At 40.6% G+C, this 15,204-nt stretch overlaps 1 protein-coding gene across 23 annotated transcripts in view; it reads left to right on the forward strand.

Annotated features, from left to right (window-relative positions):
- MAP4 (microtubule associated protein 4) overlaps positions 1–15,204 on the forward strand; it is a 204,113-nt gene that overhangs the window by 149,551 nt on the left and 39,358 nt on the right. For 14 of the 23 annotated variants that reach the window (XM_038566588.1, XM_038566578.1, XM_038566583.1 and 11 more), the window contains 2 exons: positions 446–568; positions 2,764–6,102. In XM_038566588.1, the coding sequence (XP_038422516.1) occupies positions 446–568; positions 2,764–6,102 (3,462 nt within the window). The remainder of the gene's footprint in view (positions 1–445; positions 569–2,763; positions 6,103–15,204) is intronic. The other 9 variants (XM_038566595.1, XM_038566596.1, XM_038566597.1 and 6 more) reach the window with 1 other exon arrangement.

Genomic DNA, 15,204 nt, shown 5'->3' on the forward strand with positions numbered 1-15,204 from the left:
AAAAGAGACTTTTGCTATCTCGTCTCCCTACCTGCTTATATACTAGATTCCAAGTCTCTGCCTCACTCCTGTTACTGGAAGGAAGCCATCTCTGCGCCTCATTAATAAGGCTGTTTTCTATTTTGCATTAGATCCCACATCCTCTTGCCTGCTTAAGTATGCCCTAGCCTAGACATTCCTTCCTTTCCTGCCTCTCACCAGTTTTTGCCCCCATCCATTGAATCATTCCCACCAACATCCAAATATTTGATATTTTTCCCATTTAAGACAAAAAGTTTCCCAATTTCACCTTCTACCTACCACTCTAGCTATCTCTCTGCTGCCCTCAGAGGAGCATCCCTCCCTCAATCCCTCCAAAACTATTCCTGCTTCCAGTTTCTGAAAGGTGGAGAAAGAGCTTAAGTAGTGCTGCTCTAAAATCTGTGGTATTTACTGTTACGCTTAGAACCAGTCCCAGCCATGGGCCAGAAGTACAACTTGCCAACAGATGACGATTCTGTGTTAGAGAAACAAAAGCAAAAGAAACCATTCAGTAGCCAACCTCCTGAACTTTCTTCAGAGATCTCAGGTAAGTTAGGGATACCAAGTGGAATCTGAAACTGCTTCAACTGGGAGCAATGGGTTGGTGGTGGTGGATGCTGTTCTTAGTTTTTGTGATAGTAATTAGCAGTATTGTTTATGAAGTCCATTCTCTTTCTTAGATAGATTTTTGTCTTGTTTGGGCATAAGGTCAGCTGGTTACATAGTTTTTTGTTTTTGTTTTTGTTTTTACGTATTTTTAAATTATCACTACATCAACTCAAGACATCTAAATTTTTTTTTTTTAAGATTTTTAATTTATTTATTCCTGAGAGACAGAGAGAGAGGCAGAGACATAGGCAGAGGGAGAAGCAGGGTCCCTGCAGGGAGCCTGATGTGGGACTCAATCCCAGGACACTCAACCACTGACCCACCAGGTGTCCCAAGACATCTAAATTTTAGCCCAGTTCAACTGTTCAATATTATATGCTGTGTGGTCTTGAGTAGGTTATTTAACTTCCCTGTATCTCCATTTATTCAGCTATATGAGGAATATGTTGGTCAAATGTTCTGTAAACCTTTGCTAATAAGCCCGTGTTAGATACAGTGTGTTTTATGACCCAACAGCATCTGCCTATTACAAATGCATCGTCCTCGATTCCACCTCAGACCTTCATAAGCATTTTAATAAGTTTTCCAGACAATTCTTATACACACTAAACTTTGAGAGGCACTGCTCCAAGGTACTTTCTAACTTGGAGTTCGATCATTCAGTGAACTTTAAGATTGCATGTCTTAGATATAAGTCAAAGCATGTATGTATGATTATCAACTTAATGATTCTCTGCTTACTTTTCTGTGACTGATTAGAATGTAAACTCGAGGGCAGGGACCGTGACTTATTTCACTGAGATGCTAAAGTGCTTACATACTGTCTAGCCCCAAGTAGGAGCTAAATAAAGTGATTTTTTTTTTAATGTTGTCTTAGTGACTCAGCATATCAATAAAGATTTATCAAATCCTTATTGTATACAAAATATACCATGCTAAGGGATATAGATATTGAACTCTGGGTCCTTGCCCTTGTGTTGTTACATCATAGCCTGGATGGTGAGGAAAGTTGCCAGGCATGAACTTTGTAGCCAAAGATTCATATAATAATTCAATTAAATAATATTAAGAGATAGCATCAAATAGCTGGTTGGTTGCCAAATTAAATGTTATAAATGTTGTGGGGTACTGAAACCTAGCACTTTCTTGAAAGAAGCAGTAATTGACCTGAGATGTTAAATAAAGGATTGGATTTGTAGGACATTAGAGGGTAAAAACAAGAACAGAAAGTACTATTTAAGTGTTTCAATGTTCTCTGAAGTCATTTCATTGGATCAGGCTTGACAAGAGCTATCCTACACCTGCTCTTAGTGAGTCTCTTCCCAGAATCTTGAATCCATGCTGCATTGACTTGGAGATAAGAGGTTGGACAACTTGATTTCTTGAAACTTTTCCAAGGATACTTATCCTAACTGTTCTAATTCATTACCCTTCTGGGCATTATGTATATTTTTCTATCTTTTGGGAAGTACATTTAGGAACAGAACATTGAAATCTAACACATTTGTCTTTCAAAGTAGGAGGCTTTGGTTCTGGAATGATGAAGATGTTTCTTTAGCCAAAATAACTAATTCAGTCTCTTTTTTTCTTCTTCCTCCTTCTCCCCCCCAGTAGCATAAGTCTGGCCTCCTGGTCTGTTTCCCAAAGTTGATCTGGTTAGCTTGACAAGTATAATATTGGTGACAGACTCTTAGAATTATAAATTCTGCACAAAATCATATGTATTTCATTCAGTTGATTAACACATGTCAGCAAAAAGAGGCAGGAGCTTACCATCTTGTTGCAGAACTGAGGATTATGTACCAATTAAAAATAATGATAAATATAAGTAAGTAGCTGATGAAATTTACAGACACTACTTATTATAGAAGGTTTGAAGATCTTGGTTTGAATTTTTTTTTCTTTACCTGAGATGATGATCTTTGTTAAATATTTGCTAATCCCAGTTAAGGGTAAGAAATATTTTAGAAAAAACTATTTTCCTAAATAAATTAGTATGTGGGTTGGTGAAATAGACTTAACTGAGTCAGTTAAGTCAGTTAAATGGACCTTTTTTTTTTTTTTTTTTTTTTTTTTTTAAACAATAACAAGAAGTTTTTTGTTTGGAATTTTGGCCAACTTCATGTATTACAGGTACCCCTCCCACACAAGACAAACAAGTATGCAGACCCAGTGACCGCAGGTCCACTCGGCCCAGGCCTGCCAGGGTCCCTTCTGAGCTGCTGGGAGTCTCTTCTCCACGGAAGACTCTTGATCCCGGGCTGGGCACCTGCTCTTTGTCTGAGTTGGGTTGGGTCTCTGGTTCGTCTTCCTGTGGTGAGCTGGGGAGCCAAAGGAAAACTATTCATGTTGACTTCTTTGAACCCAAGCGAGATCTTGGCAGGGAGGCCTGGGATATAGATAGTGCACCAATGATGATGAAGAAAAAAAAGAAGAAACCAAAGCAAAAGAGATATCCTCAAGTCCGGGCTGGGGGACCTTGGGATGATGACAGTGCAGATGACCGTAAAGGTCATCCCTTTGCAGTAGACCCACAGAAGTCAGGTGTTCCTCCCAGCCTGCCTACTGCTATGGGCATGGAATATGGACTGGCATCCAGAGGAAACTTCAAAAAGGAATGTGAAGTGGAGTCCAGAGCCACGAAGCTGGTAGCTGAGAACTTTGTCTCAGAAAGTGTCAGCATTCCTTCGTGTCCTTTGGAAGAACCCCTGAAAACTGCAGGAAGGTCTCAGCCCAAGCCAGGAGTAGAAGCAGAGGTCAGTGGTAGCCAGTCAGTACCCCTGGGCCGGGGCCAGAAATGGCTGCAGCCAGGTGAAGGCCAACCAGGGCCCGCACCCCACCTGAAAACCCCCGTGGATGAAAGCCAAACAGTAGGCTCACCTGATCTGAAAGGACCCCCAACACAAGTTTCTGCACACAAAGTAGAAATTCCTTTGGAGATCACACCCAAAGAGGGTTGCTCTCCTCTCTCAGACCAAGAAGCTGTGAGGGGGTGTTCAAAACCCACAGTGGCAGAAGAACTGCCTCACCTGGCACCCACTTGGCCAGCAACTTCCTCATTAGGAAGTAGTCTAAAAGAAGGGCATGATGAAGGTAAAGTGACTACATTGCAAAAGGACAGACAGACAGGGTTTTCTGAAGGAGCTAAAGAGATTAAAGAACTAACAAAGGAAGCTTTTCCCAAGCTAAGCCAAGAGATGGGCACCTTGGCTTCTAGGCAGCCGCAGGATGAGGTGGCAGTTCAGATGCTTGGGCCAGAGAGAGAGCCTGTTCAGAGAATGGCAGGGGATGGCAGAAGCAGGAAGGGAAGGGCAGGTTCTGGGAAAGTGAGAGCCAGTTCTGGGAAGGGAAGAGCAAGATCTGAGCCACCATTTCTTCTGGACAGCTGGAAGGATGGCCCAGCTGTTCTTGCAGCAAGTGAGCCAGCCCCTAAAACTGAAAGAGTGACTTCTGGGGAGAAGAGTGAGGAACTGTTTTCTTCAAAGCAGTCAGGGCCCATAGTGAGTCTCACTGAGGCAGTGGTGATGGGGGAGCCTACAGAGATAGCTGACGTGTGGGGGGCCAGCACCTCCCACATGTTTATTCCTTTGGGAAGTGGGTCAGGCACGACTTCTGGCACTAGGACAGAAAGAGATATGGGTGTCAGTAACCAGGACAAGGAAGGAAAGTGTCCTTGGGTGAGTGGTGAGGCAGCTCCCTGGATTTCTGAAAAGCCTAAAAAAAGGAGTAATGAGGGCAAAACCAAAAAGTTCAAAAACAATTCTTTCACCCAGCCTGCTAGAATGGAGTGCAAGGAGGAAACCCCCAACCCACCTTTTGTAGGGAAGGATAGAGATGCTGATAGTACTACTCATCAAAACAAGGACTTAGGCTGCATTTTCCCCTTAAATCATGATCTTTTGTCCTCACATACATCAGCTATTCCCACAGTGGAAGTAGGTGACCAAAAGGGGAGGAATGATGAGGTTAATTCTTTTGAGCTTGGGGCTCTTGGTGGGAACAAGACAAACATAGTGAAGGACTCTGCTGTTTTTGAACCCGATACCAAGGTGACAGATGTGAGCTGCCAAAGCCAAACCCAGGGGGCAGGATTTGTTCCTTCAGCTCTGTCTGCAGAGAATAAGACAGATGCAGCCAAGGGACATGCTGCAGTGGCTGACAAACCAAATAAAAGGAGCAATGATGGAAAAAGCAAAAAGGTTAAAAATAGTTTCCCCGAGAAGCATCTTCTGGAGAATACGATAGATGCATCAAAAATACATGTTCCCATGGAAACCACAGGGGACCACAGAACTGAAGGAATGGGCTATGTGGACGAAAATAGAAATATCACATTTACCTGCCCCAGAACACTACCAGGGTTGATGAATAAGTCAGCCCCTCCAGAGGCTCTGGAGTCAGCAGCCTGTGAAGGACTGCCCACTCCTGCTTCTCAAACAGTAAAAGAGGGTGATTCTTTTCCAAATATCTTGGCAGAAAGTGAGCAAGAGACCACTCCGGCCCAGATACCCAAATTATTAGCAGTAGATAACTGCATCAAAGGTGGAGTCCCAGATCAAGAAAGACCCAAGTCCCCCTCTGCTGTTGCACTTTCTGCAAGCACAGGAGGAGGAGTTGCCCTCACTTTTACAGCAGCCATAGAAACAGTTAACTGCCAGGGAGGGAACTGTTTTAAGAATAAAGGTGAGTTTGCTGATCCCATAAAAAATGAAGCAGGAATGGATAGAGGACATGTGCTAGGAGGATCTGAGTCAGTACCCAGTGGTGCATCGAAGCATTTGATAGAGAAAATCCCAGAGCTCGCAAAGGGACACCTTCTTTCTGGAGTGTCAGTAGAAGACCAAAGCCTTCCAGGTGAGGTCAGAGTCTTGGAAACATGTGCAGATGGGAATAGTTTTCCAACACACCCAGTTAACAAAAAGAAAGAGTCTGAAGAAGGTTCTGCCCCCATTCAGATTCCTGACTTACTAGGAGACAAAGCACAAAAGCCCAATTTCTGTGAGGACCAAAATACTGATAGTCGAGAATCCAAGGACCCAGACAGTTTGAATAAGGAGGTAGATAGGGCCCTGTTGCCTCCAAAAAGTGAAAAAAATAAAGTGGAAGAAGTTAGCCCGGCTTCTAAAATCACTGATTCAGAACAAACTTCCATGGCAACACCAGAATTCCAGTCAGATTTCTTAGATGGCAGAGCTGCAGCTACTCCATTGCAGGTGGTAGAGAACTTATTAGTAGTAACTACTTCCAAGCATCCTGAACTCCCAAAACCCAAAGATAAGATCTCAGAGGCACCTGACAAAGTGACTGAAAAGTCTGAGCCAAAGGCACCAGAAGGGAAGAAGGAAGATAAAAGCAGAATGGCAGAACCCATGAAGGGCTACATGAGACCAACCAAGTCTCGAGGCCTTACTCCACTTCTGCCAAAGTCTACAGTCCAGGAACGAGAGAGATCCAAGCAACTGAAGACCAGCGGTATGACACTGCCATGGGAAATGTGTGTGCTTGTGGCTTTTGAGTCAGCATCCAAAAGGCAAAGAGCTTGTGCTTTGGTTCCATCCAGACTCTAATCATCCTTTTTAATCCTTGGTTTGTTGGCATGAAAATGTGTAACTGCTAATTATGTGTTTTTGGCAGGCAAGGCATGCCCTGTGTCCAGCTTGAGAGGCTGGTGACTTGGTTGCATGCCTTTTTACCCAGCACTGAACCTTGAGTTTGAGGGGAAGTTGAATTTCAAACAATAAATTGTTTAGCGGAAGTCCTATAACCATCCACTATTCTTAAATTTAAAAAGAAAACACCATACGTATATGTGGCTCCTGTGTGTAAAGCTTACAGCCAGATTTAATCATTATTTTGTATAAGGGTTCACAGGAGGAAAGAAAACATTTCAGGTCCAGCTGTATGCGTGGGATTTATTTTCTTGTCTGTATATATTTGTAGCTTGTGCTGTGGTACTGAATATCCAAATTGCTCTTAGTCAGTGAAAATGGTCTTCCCCAAAGAGGACACGGTAACTAACTTCCAACCAACATTGCTAGGCACAGACTTTACATTTCTAAAAGTGGGATATGATCTCTCAGTGATGCAGCCACATCTACCAGTTTGTTTTTCACGGCCATTGGCCACAGTTGCATGTCAGGCAGGGTTTGGGGCATAGTCTTTGGCCATAAGACAGCCTGCATCCTCGGACAAGTTTATAAAACTTGCCAGTGTGGGAGTCCTCATATTTTTGCCCTTTTGGATCTCCTCAGTCAAATAATTGGAATGAGATTGAGAAAGATGACTCCTTCGAGATTTAGAAATGTTTTCTTTCTTTTTTTCCTAAAAAGTACACATCTAATCATGGCTTCCCTCAGCTTAACCTTCAAAAAATGTTTCCTAGCCTTTGAGGTTTTTCAGCTTCAGATGATGCTGTTTCTCACCTTGCATGATGCAGCTACTAACTCCAGAATTTAAAAAAAAACAAACACTGGTTGGCCTTAGGGTTTTGGACAGGCTTCGTCAAGGGATGATGTGTTGCATGATACAGACTTGTCGTTTTGGGGAAAGTTTGTGCTTTGCATGAATTTGTACCCAGTAAAGAATACATGCTGTGTAAGTAGAGAATAGTAAAGGTCGTTATCTGTGTAAGATATTCTCATCTTTTCTGTTTTTATCTTCTATTAGCTACCCTATTGCCAAGGCAGAAAATGAAGTCATATGTTAGAGGGCTTTCCGGCCTTCATTAGGATTTCCAGTGTTCTATCCAGTTCTTTAGTTTTAGTTTTTAGACTGGTTCTTCAGTTTCAACAGTGATACCAAGGGTAACATAATAAATTTTCTGAACGCTAGCCATTTCTTTTTGCTCAGTATTTCCAAAGAAATGTAGCAAAAGGATTTGTTTTGATTCTTGAGTGAGCAAAGCAGAAGTTTCAGAACTTTTACGGCCCTTCCTTGGTTGGACCAAGCTGAGAGACTACATGTTAGGGGCAGCCTTGCAGAGTGGCTGAGGGGAGAATGGTGGATTTCAGGAAAAAATTTGTTGTTTCTTGTATAATTCTATCACACCTCTCCCCTAAGGATAATCTATTCTTTTCTTCATAGATAATTTTTTTAAGTAATTTTGAATCAGTTCATTCCCATGGTATGAAGGGATATGCACTTAAATGTAAATCTGCCTCCCTCCATCAATCCCCATCCAAATTTTCTCCAGAGACACCCCATTATAACCATGTCTTTTACATCCTTTCAGAGAATTTATGCATAAGGTAGCAATGATATATATATTTCTGGATTTTATACAGATGAGACACCATACATATTGGGGTGTGCCTTGCTTTGTAAATTTAACAATTATTTTACAGATCTTTACAAATCAGTACAAAGAAGGGCCCCTCATTCTTACTTAATAGCTGTATACAGTATTTTAATCATGTGGATATAACCTAATGACTTTACCACTTCTTTATTGGTAGACATTTAGGTGTTTGTTAGTTTTTCTTTATTAGAAACAAAGTACATAGACTGTTCTTGTATATATAGAATGTCATACTTATGCTAGTACATCTGTGTAATTAAAAGGGACCCTGGAGTAGACTCTATGGTTTGAAGACTGTGTATTAGTAATTTTTTCAGGTGTTGCCACAGTGTCCCCCATAGGGCCATGGAGATGTACTCACCCTTGCAAATATGCGCACTAGCCTCTTTGTACTTTCTCCACTGATGTGTACTTTTTATTATGTGTGCTGATCTTATAGGTGAACATTTATTTCTTGGCATAGATTTATTCTGTTTTACTTATTAAGTGACTTCTTTGTGTATTATCAAGTTTATAAAAGACCATATGGTTAGCAATATATTCACTTCCCCTATTTCCAAAGAGGATAAGACTAGCAAAAGAGAATTTATTTAGGGGTGCCTGAGTGGCTCAGTCAGTTAAGCATCCATCCATTCCTACTCTGAGTTTATAAAAATAATTTTTATTTTTAATTTTTCACATTTGAATCTTTGATCAGTGTAGAATTGACTGTGTGTGTGTGTGTCTGTGTCGTTCATGAGATGTGACGTAGGATTACTTGATCATCTATCAACAGGTGTCTAATCTGTCTCCTGCTGAAGTGCCACTGTTGTCATGCTGTATAATCCTGTGTGTGTTTGGTCTATTTCCGGATCCATTGGTCTTTCCATTGAAGCTTCAGTAGCACAGTGTGGCATAATCATATATTTTCATATTTAATAGGTCTAGTCCCACTTCTCACCTTATTACTGTTTTGTAGAGTTTTCCTGACTCTTCCTGCCTGTTCATTACTACATATAAAATTGAGAATTATGTCGTTTTGTAAAAAATAAATAAAAATCCAGTCAGCCTTTTTCTTTGAATCACATTAAATGTGTCGGTTATCCTAGGGAGAGGTGATGTCTTGGTTTCTTAGAGGGTTTTTTTTTTGTTTTTTGTTTTTTCTAAGATTTTATTTATTTATTTGAGAGAGAGCATGAGTAGGGAGGAGGGACGGAGGCAGAGGAAGAAGCAGACTCCCCGCTGAGCAGGGATCCTGATGTAGGGCTTGATCCCGGGTCCCTGGGATCATTACCTGAACAGAAGGCAGATGCTTAGCTGACCAACCCACCCAGGTACCCAAGAGGTGATGTCTTGTATGGTGAGGTTTTCTATCCAACCACACAGTAAGGCACCATGTTCAGTAACCTCACACATTCAGATTTCCATGCCCTCCTCCCTCACTGGTATTTTGATGTTTTCTTCACATATAACTTGTGTGTTTCTAGTAAGGCTCATTCCAACATGTCCAGAAAGCAGATTAGTGTGCAGATAATAGAGCTTTAGGCAAGCTAGGGCTCTGAGGCAGGGAACTGAGTGGAATGGGGAGTATAGTGATTTGTGATAGGAGACCAGGCAGATTGGCCCATCATACTCAACCACCATTGGTTATGTAGGCTCTGAGGTTTCATCCATAATTGGTTCTAGACCTGGCCTTATTAAATGTTTTCTTTGTTCTTCACTTCAGAGCATTCGTGTTAACTGCCTGCCCTCAGCTTGCCAGTGATTGATAGCAACTACCATCTACTGAGTGAATACCCTGTGCCTAATTACCCATTGATGGGTAGGTAGCTAGTCATATACACATAACTGTACTATAAAGTATTCTCTCCATTTTACAGATGAGAAAATGGAGACTCTTTACATTAAAGTCATGCAGATAATATAGTCTCAGAAGTAGAATTTGAACCCAAGACTTTCTGATTCTAAGGCTTGTGCTTTTTCTCATTCTTGCCTCAAAGGAACCTTCTAGAAATTTTAGGTTCTTAATAAGAAACAGATGAATGTTGACAATTAGTCATTATATTTTTATTCTACTATTTAAGCACTAACTAAACACTTTTTTAGGTAGAGAAATGGAAACACATCATGAGGGCATAAATTTTGAATCAGAGGCTAATTTGGGATTGGGATCTAGGTCTTTTGACTCTAACATTTTATTCTCCAGGCAGAAACTTTGTTGGATATATTCATGTATTTTCCCTAAAAACTAGTATTGAGCTTTACATATATATGCTGCCTAATGACATTTTAAAAATTACAAATGAATTATCTTTTATTTATTTATTTGAGAGGAAGAAAAAGTGGGGAAAGGGGAGAGGGAAAGGACCAGGCCGAATTCAAGCTGAGCATGGAGCCCAGCGCGAGGTTTGATCCCACCATCTGTTAGATCATGACCTGAGTGGAAATCAAAAGTTGACCACTCAATTGACTGAACCACCCAGGTGCCCCTAAATGAATTCTCTTTTGCTAGTCTTATCCTCTTTGGAAATAGGGAAAGTGAATATATTGCTAACTATACGCTCTTAATGTTTCATCTCGTTATGTTTTCATGCTTCTCTCAAGTTTACGGCAACTTTAGCAGAAGGTTTCTTCACATATTCAGCATGTTCTAGGCAGGGAGGATCATGATACTTGGGGAAATTGAAGCTCATCTCAGCAGAAAAGGCCTTCCTTTGGGACTGTTTTTTGTGAATGGAAGAGCAGATGTGAAAAGACGACCCTCTGCTGGACTCAAGTCTGTGCTGTTGCTTCGCACCAGTTGCTTCACTGGCAGCCAGGTAGAGCTGTGAGTGACAGTGCACTTGGCATATGCTGTGAGGGTGACAGTCACCACAGATCCCTGTAGACAGGCCCTTCCCTTTGCCATAGTTAGAGCCTGGCCTCCTTTTTCCTGGCTTCATTTCTTTTTCTTCAATTTGCCTGAGCCCTTCTTTCAACAGCTGGGAATGTCAGTTTATGGTGGGAAGTTCTCTTGGCATGAAACTCAAAGTAATTTATAAACCCCAGATCTAACAGTTTCATAAATAAAATATGCTCAGCAGATGAAAAAAACATTTGTAATCTTAAAACTTGCTACAATTTTACAACCGGAGAAGTATCTTTGGTAATACCTCTTTTTTTTCTGCTTTCTTCCCACTTACCTGCTCATTCCCTGGCTTTTTAAAAAATGGCTATATATTAAAGAACCGTAATGGGAAATTCATACAACTCAACGTAGCTACCATTTTTTGAAACTCAGCATTGTGGGGATCCCTGGGTGGCACAGCGGTTTGGCGCCTGCCTTTGGCCCAGGGCACGATCCTGGAGACCCGGGATCGAATCCCACATCGGGCTCCCGGTGCATGGAGCCTGCTTCTCCCTCTGCCTGTGTCTCTGCCTCTCTCTCTCTCTCTCTCTGTGACTATCATAAATAAATTTAAAAGAAAATTAAAAAAAATAAAGGGCAACTTTACTAAAAAAAAAAAAAAAAAAGAAGCTCAGCATTGTCTTAAACTCTTTTAACCCTCAAAGAGTTTGGGCTACTGTTTGCCTCATTTGACCAGTACATGTGAATATTCTTCGAGATGAGTCCAGCAAATATTAATTTTTCTACTTAAAAATGAGGTTCTTTCCCTCACACTCCCCTCGCTGGTCACTTTAATCTTCTGGTGACAGTAGCATTGGAGGATTCAGAAAACAAATGATAAACAATTTAGCTCCTGATTCTTGATGTTGTGGATATATTTCCTTCTTTAATATATGAAGTGAAAAAAAAAATGAAGTGGGCAGATTAATCTGGCTGGCTCAATTGGTAGTGCAGGCAGTTCTTGATTCGGGGGTTAGAAGTTTGAGCCCCACACTGGGTATAGAGATACTGAAAAATAAAATCTTAAAAAATAATAATAATAAGATAAAGTAAAATATGAAGTGGATAATAAAGAGGTCTTTCCTTTATTGCATTTCCCTTTATTTTCCTTACCCTGTATTTTAACCTCAGATGTTGGAACAGGTCACTTCACCTGTGAGCAGATTGAAATTGTTAGTTTTTAAACTGTTTAACAATGATGGTAATTTGCATAAGTTTAGACAGAAATCTAATTGTCACACAAACATTGCTTATTGCTTTGTAAATAGTGGACACTCAGCATAATTTGGACTTTTTAGTATTTAGTCCATTTATTCAATAGACACTGGGTAACATTACTCCCACATTCTAAGGGTAGATTAATGAAACATTCTCTACTCCTCAGGGATTCTAGAATAGGAAGATAAACACATAAACAGATAATTTACTCTAGTGAAAGAAGTTCCATAATACAAGTTCTAGTGACCTATGAGTTTATGGAGCCAAGTCAAGTAAAGCGTTCTAGGGGATAGACTGTGTAAAGGCATAGTGAAGTACAAGTGCATGGACTATTTTGAGAAGTAGCAAATATTTTGGAGTGACTGGCATATAAATCAAATTGGGAAACAGGGAGATATGTGAGACATTTTGAGATGAGATTGAGAGGAAGAATATAAACTCTCAAAGGATCCTGGGAGCCATGTGTTGCCTCCATAAGCAGAGGATCTTAGACTTTATGGTGGAAGAGATCAAGAGGGGTGAGATTACCTATTTTAGTTGGATGCTTCTCTTTTCTTTTTCTGGGAGGCCATGGGAGGGTCGGTACTATGCTAGAAGAACAAAAGGTTAGAATTTCCAAGTCCTACTTCTTGGGAGACTTTCCATCTATAAATATTTTAATGTTTTAGGATGTCAAATGACAAAAATAGTACAATTTAGTAAGGAGTTTGAGGTCCTTTATTCAAAGGAAAACAATCCACGGATTAGAGGAGTACGGTGCCTAACAAGGAGAGGTGCTCTCTTCCAGATGGATTTTGGGCAAGAGTAAGTTTTATAGCATTACAAGAGGCACTGTGTAACAGCATGACCAAGAGGTCAGTGATTTCCTTATAAGGCTAGCAGGCCCTGTTTTCTAGGGTAAGGTAAGCTAGCTAACGCTGAGGTAGAGGGTTGTGATTGGCATGTCAGGTTTCCTTAAACTGAGGCATGTCCCAAAAAATGCAGACTTAGATTTTTAAGCTTCGGATTTGTGATGTGAGCCAGACCTCCATTTTGTGAGTCCCAAAATGCGAATTATCTTTATCAGGAGTCACATAAGTTAGATTGCTGGCTTGTTTTTTGATCCTATTTGCTTCCCAATCTTTGAAGCTTAATTAGGGAGAATCAGTTTTCTCGAGTTAAACATGTACTAAGAAATGTTTCAGAAGTTCAGTAAAATATGGCTTTGAAATGTTTTTGTATATATGTATGTGTGTATAAACACATAATTTACTTCCAGGTAAGAAACTTAGATTGCAACTTCATAGCCTCAGGTTTATTAATAAAGAGTATCATCAATCATTGTGATCAGTAGAATTATTGACTGTTATTATAATGATAATTTATTAGAAATTGTTTCCTGGAGACAATAATGGAACATTTGGTCAATCTGGAAAGTACTTTGTTGCCTTGGTAACCGATAGGAAAGATGCAGAGAAACCAGTTGTGGAACATATCAAAACCAAGGCCCTAAACAGGTTGAATACTAGCTCAAGGCACAGGCAAAAACAGAAACATCTGCCAGTGCATCTGCTGAGATCAGAGACCTTCAAGCTGTGCCAACACGCTTGGGAGCTAGACATGTCATTATATGGTCTGATAAAAAGAGCCTTAGAAACTACCTCCGGACCAGACACATGGGAATCTATGCACTTTCCTTAGACTCAGAATGGAACATAAGTCTTTAACCCAAAGGACCTTCCAGAACCTCTCTAGATTAGTTTAATGATAGGAAGGGTCAGGTCAAATGATACGGAGTCCATATAAAAGGAATCCATTCATCCTTCCACTGAGAGAACTTTACTGACAGCCTACTTAATGTGTATCCAACTGCTGGACACCCTGATGGCAAAGATGGACTGGTCATCTCGCTTTCTGGTAATTCCAGGAAAGGCACATAAGATTATGGTATAGTTGCTGAATCCTAAGACGGGGTAGAGCAAGTATATGTTATAAAAACATGCATGAGTCAGCTTGGGGGTAGGGTCTTGGAGACTTCACAGAGGTGACATTGAAGTGAGGGGTGTTTTTTTTTTTGTTTTTTGTTTTTTTTAAGATTTTATTTATTTATTCATGAGAGACACAGACAGAGGGAGAAGCAAGCTCCATGCCAGGAGCCTGATGTGGGACTCGATCCCGGGACTCCAGGATCATGCCCTGGGCCAAAGGCAGGCACTGCTGAGCCACTAAGGGATCCCATGAAGTGAGTTCTATAGCAATAAGTAGAACCTAGAGGAAAGGCATTCCAATGGCAGCTGAGTCTAGAATTGAAACCTTCTGGTTCTTAAGTATATTTATTTTTGCCTAGACATGCTCAGCCTTTTAAGACTTCTTATTTGTTCTTCCACCAACTTGATAAGATAGCACAGTGGCTGGGGGAGGTTTGAGTTCCTTGCTACAGTTATATCTTGTGGGTGAATGTGCATTCTTTGAGTGAAGCCATGTCTGTAATTCTGAATCAGACCAGAGCACTGACAGAACTATCCTTAGATTTTACTAATAATTCTGTACTAGGTTTTCCCCAGGTGCCATTCATGTCATTTGGAAATCTTTAAACCCAGTAATTCTTGTTCCATGTGATTTCTTTCTTGGTATGTGTTATAAAAGCACAAGCTTAATCAAACTCTAAGCCACTCTTTCTCCTTCCCTGTGTAAAAGTCTCTGATCTCCACTTTTTCTTATCGAAGCAGGACCTATCTTCCTATTCAGAAGCACCATGAAGGAAGCTCACAGTGTTGAGGCACTATACAAAAACATAAGTTTAAGTTCTCTTAAGAATGGGAAACTAATAACCAAAGATTGCTAAGGAAGAAGTTATTCAGACCTTCCCCATTCTTTGCATAATTAAGACAAAACAAGACCATGATGAAGGTTTAAAGTAGGCACTAAAACTAACTGCATTGCTTCTTTTTCTCAAGCTTTATTTCAGGTTTGCTTTGCACCCCAGACACATATGCATATACACATTGTACATTAATTTGGAAGTTTTGAATTGATCACAACAAGGTAAATTATAATTGTGAACTAAAGCCTGTGGTACTTGTCTTCACTGAACAAAAAGAAACCATGAAAAGGAGAGGCATCTAGTGACTAAGATGTTTTGCTCAGTGGTGTGGGAAGACTGGCAGTCAAAAACTGGGCATCTTCCATGTGATGTTTCCATTCACTCACCATT

Source organism: Canis lupus, chromosome 20 (genome assembly GCF_011100685.1).
Source record: "Canis lupus familiaris isolate Mischka breed German Shepherd chromosome 20, alternate assembly UU_Cfam_GSD_1.0, whole genome shotgun sequence".
Lineage (NCBI taxonomy): Eukaryota > Metazoa > Chordata > Mammalia > Carnivora > Canidae > Canis > Canis lupus.